The 9,047-nt window shown below is 43.9% G+C and overlaps 1 protein-coding gene across 1 annotated transcript; it reads right to left on the minus strand.

Moving 5' to 3' along the window:
* Positions 1 to 2,511: 2,511 nt before the first annotated feature.
* LOC308370554 (claudin-4-like) lies at positions 2,512 to 3,135 on the minus strand (the record flags this gene model as incomplete). Its single annotated transcript, XM_080845218.1, has 1 exon — positions 2,512 to 3,135. The coding sequence occupies one exon, from the start codon at positions 3,133 to 3,135 to the stop codon at positions 2,512 to 2,514; it is 624 nt and encodes a 207-aa protein (XP_080701344.1).
* Between the last annotated feature and the right edge of the window lie 5,912 nt (positions 3,136 to 9,047).

The following is a 9,047-nucleotide window of genomic DNA, read 5'->3' on the forward strand; positions in this document are numbered from 1 at the left end:
TGTTTTGTTAAAGCACAAATTGAATGATGTCCATACGCTGCTGTTCCCAGCCTTCTGGAGACGCCAGTGTCCGTATAGCCTGGGCCATCATGCCTCCTGTACTCAAAACTATACGCAAAACACTGACTTGTACACTAGTTAAAGAAGCCTTTGCTCTCGTGCTCTAAACACAAAGCACATAAAAAGGAAAATGAGTGAAAAAATATCATATGAATCTGACATTTCAATGTATTTGTACTGTATTATATTTCATTGTAATGCTTCTTGTTTACAATTCAACTGAAACATAGTATTGTTGCCTCAAAGAAATACATTATTGGGAAAGACAAAACAAACAAACATACTTATCAGTGAGCCCGCATGTGAAAAGACAGCTGTGGTAGATCAGAATGAATGGGAGCCATGTTGTTTGGAGCAGTATGAATGTTTATATGTCTATGGTATAAATGAATGAACGTTTATATGTCTATGGTATGAATCATAGACATGAATGAATGAACATTTATATGTCTATATGGTATGAATGAATGAACGTTTATATGTCTATGGTATGAATGAGACCCACTCTCTCTGTTTGTTCTTACTAATTTGCATGACAATAATCATTTCACCTGACTGCTACTCCTGTGGGAAAACAATAGCCAGAGTGTGTGTGTGTGTGTGTGTGTGTGTGTGTGTGTGTGTGTGTGTGTGTGCGTGTGTGTGTGTGTGTGTGTGTGTTTGTGTGTGTGTTTGTGTGTTTGTGTGTGTGTTTGTGTTGTGTATTGGATACACGCCTCAACAACACATCCTGATATCTGTGTGTAAGGCCAAGGCATGTTGGCACATGAGGGCTGTTCTGACTATATCTAGCCCACTTTTTAAAACTTCTACAAGGCTTTCAGGCTAGCTTGTACAATCCATGTCTGTGAAATGTTCACCAACAAAAAGCTAGTTTTAAGCACTAGAGTACAACAAATTGACATCACATTATACACCCTTACTGTAATGGGCTGCATGGATTACTTGTATTTGGTGAATACATCCATTTCACTCCCAAAACATTCACTAGAAATGAAGGAGTCTATTCCAAACAGCTCGCATCCAGTAATGATGTGTAGATTATATTTTTTCTTGAAGATATAGAACCCTAGAATAACAGTAGGGGGCAGCATTGAACCACCAGCTATTTTACAGATGTGCGTCCTACGTCATGATTCTTTTCTGTCTTTATAAATACAAACACTAGCCTATTAAATGGAGCATCTCAAAGCAGTAGGAGGCGTGCGTTAGCCTTGTTTGGTATTGTTCGCTAAATTAACCATTCGTAATTTTAAACACATTCAACATTCAAAACCTCCCTGCACCTTTCATTATCTTAGTAATAACTCTCCCAGTAGAATTAAGTCAACTGTGAATTAAATCTCTATACACCACTAAAACACATACAATGCATTCAAGGGTGCACATACGTTCATAAATGTTATCTGTATACATTTACATTTAGTAATTTAGCAGACGCTTTTATCCAAAGCGATGTACAAAGAAAAGAACAAACAAACTACAAGTAATAGAGATCCAGTATAACAATAAATACTATCTTAAATAATACATTAAAAAATACAGGTATGTACTGTAATTGCGGGTTAAGTACTATAATGTGTAAAATGTGGAAATAACCCCTTTGTGTAAATCAAGGTTGCTCTTCTGAATTACATAATGTGATCATATTCTAAAGACGCTGGGCGTGGCCTGGTTACTGGAATGAAGAGTGGGATGATTGATCTGCTGCTAAGCTAATTCAGCACAAGTTAGCGTTTCTGTTTGCTTTACCTAAGACATCAAAGGCATTGGTTTACCTGCTGTAAACTACTAAATTAGTTTGGTTTGATTATTTGTATCTGATCTGGTCAATAATGAGTTACTATTTGGGAATGAGATTGTGGTTCCACACATACCATGACATCTCATTTGTGTTAAGGGACTTTTTCTTAGTCTCCTGGCACCTGTTTGAAAACCTGTGGTATGACAGTCACTTAAATACTCCATCAGCTCCTCTGAGCCAGTATAAACACATTAAACACATTTAGTTTAGTTTGTTTATTGAAATGTCTTACCATTTATATCTTTTAGAATTTACAATATACACTGCATCACACATACAAAAATAAAAACAGATGTAATATTAGAAGGATCATTAAACATGGTATAAAAATCTGTACAACTGATGACTAAACACCCACGTTAAGTCTTGATGCCTCTGAGTGCACACCCAGGTAAAGACCTTCACAAAGGACTGCTGCTCCCACCCTGGCTTAGGTGGAAGCCTCCACTCCCATGGCATTCAATCCATGGCATGCATCTGCTTTTCAAAGCTCCAGAACAAATGAAATGTGGCAAAACATTTTTTTACAAAGGCCAGTCTTTTTCTTTAAGCTTTTTTCCCCTCCTCTCTCCTGACCTCTCTCCTCTATTATCTCCTCTCTTCTCTCCTCTCTTCTCTTCTCTTCTCCTCTGCTCTTCTCTTCTCTCTCAGACGTAGTCCCTGGTGCCGGCAGAGCGGGCGGGCGCGTACTTGGCGGAGTAGGTATCCTCCTTGGGGCAGTTGGCGCAGAGCAGGCCTCCCCCGATGAGGAGCAGCGCGGAGGCGCCCCAGCCGATGTAGAGGGCGGCCCCCAGCTCCCGCTTCTGCGCGCTCACCACCAAGGGGTTGTAGAACTCCTGGATGATGGTGTTGGCCGTCCAGCAGACGGGGATGAGGCAGAGGACGCCAGCGATGATGAAGACCACGCCTGACGCCACCCCGATCTTCGCCTTGGCGCTCTCGTCTTCCACGCAATTGGTGCACTTGCCCCCGGCCACGGCCAGCAGGATGCCCACAATGCCCACAAGGACGGAGATGATGGTGAGGGCACGGGCGGCCTGCAGGTCGGAGCTTAGCGCCAGCATGGAGTCGTAGACCTTGCACTGCATCTGGCCCGTGCTCTGCACCACGCAGTTCATCCAGATGCCCTCCCAGCTCGTCTGTGACGTGACAATGTTGCTGCCGATGAACGCCGTCACACGCCACATGGGCAGCGCGCACACCACGATCACCCCGATCCAGCCCAGGATGCCCAGGGCTATGCCCCCAATCTGAAGTCCTGCTGATACCATGTTCCTCTGGCGGGTTCTCTGGTAGTTCTCTGGCGGTTCTGTGATATTCTTCTGGCGGGTCTCTGGTGGTTCTCTGTAGGTCCTCTGGTGGGTCTCTGGTGGTTCTCTGTAGGTCCTCTCTTGCCTGTGTGTGGAGCTGTCCTCTATGCTGTGTGTCTCTTGGGAGGGTGCTGTGCCGGTGCTGCTCTCAAGAGTTAATATTTGGGCAGGGTGCGAGCACGTCCTTTTATGCGTCTCTGTAAGGAGGGGCTGTGCACACAAATCCTCCGCTGTGTCACTCATTCCCCCAGGGCAAACGAAACTTTTTTTTTCTTCTCTCTCCCTCTCCCTCTCCCTCTCCCTCTTTCTCTCCCTCTCTCGCTCTCGTCACTGGGGGAGACTCAGACAGCCGCCGCCCCCTCATGAGTCATGGGTGGTTTAGCAGCCCAACCACTGGTTAACTTCCATGGCAGAATGAAAACCGCACTCTCAAGCTTTTCTCTTTTAACAATAAGACCAGTTTATTTTAGTCCAGACGCGTTTCGGCCTTACGCCATCGTCAGTGTATACATATACACTGACGATGGCGTAAGGCCGAAACGCGTCTGTACTAAAATAAACTGGTCTTATTGTTAAAAGAGAAAAGCTTGAGAGTGCGGTTTTCATTCTACCAATAGTTTACATTCTTTTACTCGCACCCGAAAACGCATTTATATATTTGTTTTGAAGTAGAGCGCGCCTATCCCTACGAATAACTTCCATGGCAACCAGGCTCAACTTCCATGGCAACCAGGCTCAACAACTAAAGTATTCAGATCACCTCAGCTTAAAAGTGGAGACACATATGTTTGTAACGGTTTGACAAATATTTGCATCCAAATTAGAATGTTAATTTTGCTTTGAAATGTAAATGTCACATATGCGTGGCTGTGTGTGTGTGTAAGAGCGGTTAGTGTGTGTGTGTGTGTGTGTCTTTGCGTGTTGGTAGTTTCCTAGGTTCACGTGTTTTTTTAAACATGCTTTCAAATTTCTGAAGAAAGCCTGAGGTCCCTAGGGCACCACACCCCCGGTGGCGTCACACCTTGACATTAACTGGCTGAAACCTTTTCTTTCAGGCTGACATCACAAGTTAAACAGACTAAAGGAAAGATAAATGAACTTTTTTTGAGCATTGGTAACTGTTGTGTTTTTACATGATGGAAGAAAACAATTAGCACAAACTCAGCCCAGCATATTCAAGTCACATTTATAAGAATATTACATTTGAAAAATATCTCACATGAGAGACAATTCCACATCCACTTTTCACAGTCCTTCTTCCCCTCATACCAGCTGTCCAATCTGTGTGACACTACGGTGTGTGACAGTATATATCAGGACAAGTCAGACTGATACTGAAAAACTGATGGATAATACATAGAATAGAATTATCTCTCTCTCTCTCTCACACATTCTCTCTCTCTCTCTCTCTCTCTGGCTCACTCACTCTCTCTCTCTTTCTTTCTTTGTCACTGAGTTCCCGAAGGCGTCTTTCTAACACAGAAGTGCATCCTTAATCTATCAGGAGCGCATCCCTGATCTATCAGGAGTGCATACCTAATTTATCAGAAGTGTAATCCCTAATCTATCAGAAGTGTAATCCGTGCCCTACAGAAACCCCATGCTCCAGAGCTCTCTAAGTACACTGGATTCAGACTGAAATCCTGACACCCATATCACACACTCCCCCCTGGCATTGCCTGAGTATGAACTCTCACATGACCATCCTTTGAGAAGAAAACAGTACACTACCACTGAAATGCCTGCTAGCACACTACACACGTTTAAGTATGGAAGCCAATCTGTCATAGTGAAATACCTGTTAGCATACTAAACATGTTTAAGTATGGAAGCCCATCTGTCAGAGTGAAATACCTGTTAGCATACTACACACGTTTAAGTATGGAAGCCCATCTGTCAGAGTGAAATGCCTGCTAGTATACTACACACGTTTAAGTATGGAAGCCTGCGAGTTTTGGAAAGAGAAAAAAGCAGGGCGCTGACCTTGCACCGGAATGCCCTCAGAGAAGCGAGAGAGCCGGGAGAGATTGCCGACGCCAGCCCCTGGAGAAGCAGCCGTCTTCAGGAGAACTGTGTTCTGTGTTCTAGTCTGTGTTCTAGTCCCCCTCCGCACGGGGAACCTGAGGGGGTACGAGACTCTGGGAGGACCTGGTCGGGGCGGAGGGGGCGACAAACCAAACCAAGGTGATTGCAGTTGTTGGCTGGCACGGAAGGAGGGTGAAAAAGGAGATAGGTTGCCGATTGTTTCCCGCACAAGAAAGAGGGCCACTGTCTGCGAGCCAAATCTGCTTTCTGGGGACAATAAAGGCCTTATTTAAGGAGGTCGCTAGTTAGAACACACACACACACACACACACACACACACACACACACACACACACACACACACACACACACACACACACACACACACACACACATAAAGGCCTTATTTAAGGAGGCCGCACATTAGAATCTGCTTGGCACGGACCAGCAGATAAGGTTCCCCGCACAGGTAGACACACCAGGAATTTCCACAATTAGGGAGCGCGGAAAGACGGCTTTGGAGAATATCACCTTCACGGGGAGATTACACCCGAGCACTCAAGAGCTCAGGCCTATCAGGGCCCGCCCAGATGGAGGATTAGCTCCGAGTCCTAGACAAGGACAGGAAGGACACTTTAGAACTGATTCATCGAGCATGTGTTGCTGTTCTGTTTAACAGTTTGTAACCTCTCTTGTGTGTCTGTTCTGTGGTGTGTGTGTGTGTGTGTGTGTGTGTGTGTGTGTGTGTGTGTTTTCTTGCATCCAAAAATGAAGTAATGATGCCTCTTCACACCGCAGGGTTCCCCTGTACGTACGTTAGGTCAACCACTCAGTGCTGTTTTAGACAGATTGCACACTTTCTGCCAACAGACTCCTGTGGAAGAGCCTTTCATCAGGGGCTCATGCTCCACCACATGCCACAAGAACTACACTAGATCAGTTCATGTCTGCAATAAAGACAAAGCAGAGTAGAGTAGAGCAGTAGGAGGAAATGCATACTTTGGTCAGTACTAAGGTATATGCTCACTGTGGTTTCAATAATAGACTTTCTGTTCCTTTTTCTTCCCTTTTTCCTGTATGTCGACATTGACACTCACACTACGGCTTTGGTGTATTAACCTCACTATCGCTCGGCTGATACGTAAAAGCCTCAGTTTGATATTTCCTGGCATGACCTCACTCTCGGTTTGTAAGTAGATATTATTAAGTAAAGTAAAGAAAAGTAAAGTGAAGTAAAGAAAAGTAAGGCAATAAAAGTAAAGTAAAGTAACATTAAGTGAAGTAAAGAAGAGTAAAGTAACGTTAAGTGAAGTAAAGAAAAGTGAAGCTCTAAAGGTAATGTAATTATTCTGAACATTGTACAGAAACAGTGAGCTTGAAGACAAAAACACAGAGCAGCCCTGCCTTGGTATGTTAAAGGTCAGTGCTGGTCATGTGAGTGTGACTGTACAAGTGTTTGAGGCACACGGCATTCAAAGGGATGTTTTTATGATGAAGAAACAGGTTCTGTGTGCTTTTTACATGACTCCACCTGCCACAAGCAGCAGTGGAGAAGATAACGTTTCACAGCAAATAATAACCTGGCCCATGATATCAGCTGCCCTGCAGGTGACACCGACTTAAAGAAAGAATATTTATTCTAAAATGGAGTTTCACACCACTCATAGATTCAACATACGTGCTTGGGAGTCTGTGTACGGTGCAGTATCCTGTTAATGGCTCAGTCATTAGAAATGATTAAACATTTCTAATTTATAGTAGTATTAAAGGGCCCCTTGGAAAGAGGAGGGACTTTCTTCAGTTGGTCAGCACTAGACGTATGTTTGGCATAAATGTTGCAACTGATGAAAACAATGCTGATTGAAATTAGTGGGACCTCATTTGGTTTTCAAAGTTTTGGAGTTTGTCGTTCTCTTTGACCTTTAGTGTTATATAAAGGTGGTTTGTATCTTTCATGCCCTAGACTTTAGGTGTGTGTGTGGGTGTGTGTGTGTGTAATATAACTATAGTAGTGGTAGAGGTATTAGTAATGCTAGAGGTAGCAGGTATAGTAGCAATAAGCTAACTTTGCTTCTTTACCATGCACATCCTCTATTTATTTTATTTCCTCTTCAGGCAATCAATCAGTAAATGCAGTTCAGTGTGTGTGTGTGTGTGTGTGTGTGTGTGTGTGTGTGTGTGTGTGTGTGTGTGTGTGTAAGCGTAATACATGTCATTCCTTTCATCAAGCCTTCTTCAGGAAAGCAGTGTTTGGTAGCTGTGTGCCCTGGGGACCTCTGAGGTTGACCTTCCCCTGTTCGTGACCCACCAAAAGTGTCCAATCATTGACTTTTGTGTGGAGGGTCTGTGTGTGTGTGTGTGTGTGTGTGTGTGTGTGTGTGTGTGTGTGTGTGTGTGTGTGTGTGTGTGTGTGTGTGTGTGTGTGTGTGTGTGTGTGTGTGTGTGTGTGTGTGTGTGTCTGTTTAACTCCACTGGGCTCCCTCCTTTTGACCCTGTGAGGGGTCCGATTAACTATTAGTGAAACTCACGGATGAGTGATTCTCTGTCTTTTAAACACACACACACACACACACACACACACACACACACACACACACACACACAAACACACAAACACAGAGGGAAATAGAGAGCGTGGGAGAGAGAAAGAGAGAGAGAGAGAGAGAGAACAGTCTGAGTGTGTTTGTGTTTGTGTGTGTTTGTGTTTGTGCGTGTGGACTGGTGTGTGATGGCCCAGGGTCATGCAGATAGAGGGGTGGGGTCAGGGTTTCAGCGCTGTGATGTTATGATAGTGTTGTGATAGTCATCTATGCCATCTGAAACTCAAGGCTACCATGATGACCTACGCATGCATCAATGACTTAAAACAGCACCTATTGACAGCCAGTTAAAGGACCTGTGTTTACTTCAGAGACACAAACACAGTGTTTTTATTGTCTTTATTTGTTATGTGTATTTGTTTGTTGTTTGTGCCCAGTCACTGCTCTTGTTTATCTCCTAAAGTGATATGCTAAATATGTGAGATAATATAAGATAAGATGGACAAGCGGCATGTTGATGATTAACATCATTCACAGCAGCACATCTCCTGGGCCTTAATGAATTACACTACATTACTCTCTCTCTCTCTCTCTCTCTCTCTCTCTTCTTTCTTTCTCTCTCTCTCTCCCTTTCTCTTCTCTCTTCTTTCTCTCTCTCTCTCTTTCTCTTCTCTCTTCTTTCTCTCTCTCTCTCTCTTAATGAATTACACTACATTACTCTCTCTCTCTCTCTCTCTCTCTCTCTCTCTCCCCCTCTCTCTCTTCTCTCTTCTTTCTTTCTCTCTCTCTCTCTCTCTTTCTCTTCTTTCTTTCTCTCTCTCTCTCTCTCTTTCTCTTCTCTCTTCTTTCTCTCTCTCTCTCTCTTAATGAATTACACTGGCTGTTGTAGCATTGAAATGACTAAGGCAGAGGAGGCTTGTCCCAATAGAAAACAGGTTTTGTAGAGACATGAGTTTAAGTGTAGACATGTGACTCCAGCTACACGCACACGAGTATAAGACTAACTAGACTCAGAAGAGACGCTCATGTGACTCCAGCTACACGCACACGAGTACAAGACTAACTAGACTCTGAAGAGAGGCTCTCATATGACTCCAGCTACACGCACACGAGTACAAGACTAACTAGACTCTGAAGAGACTCTCTCATGTGACTGCAGCTACACGCACACGAGTACAAGACTAACTAGACTCTGAAGAGACTCTCATGTGACTCCAGCTAGACGCACACGAGTACAAGACTAACTAGACTCTGAAGAGACTCTCATGTGACTCCAGCTACACGCACACGAGTACAAGACTAACTAGA

The sequence above is a fragment of the Sprattus sprattus genome (assembly GCF_963457725.1).
Source record: "Sprattus sprattus genome assembly, chromosome: 9".
Lineage (NCBI taxonomy): Eukaryota > Metazoa > Chordata > Actinopteri > Clupeiformes > Clupeidae > Sprattus > Sprattus sprattus.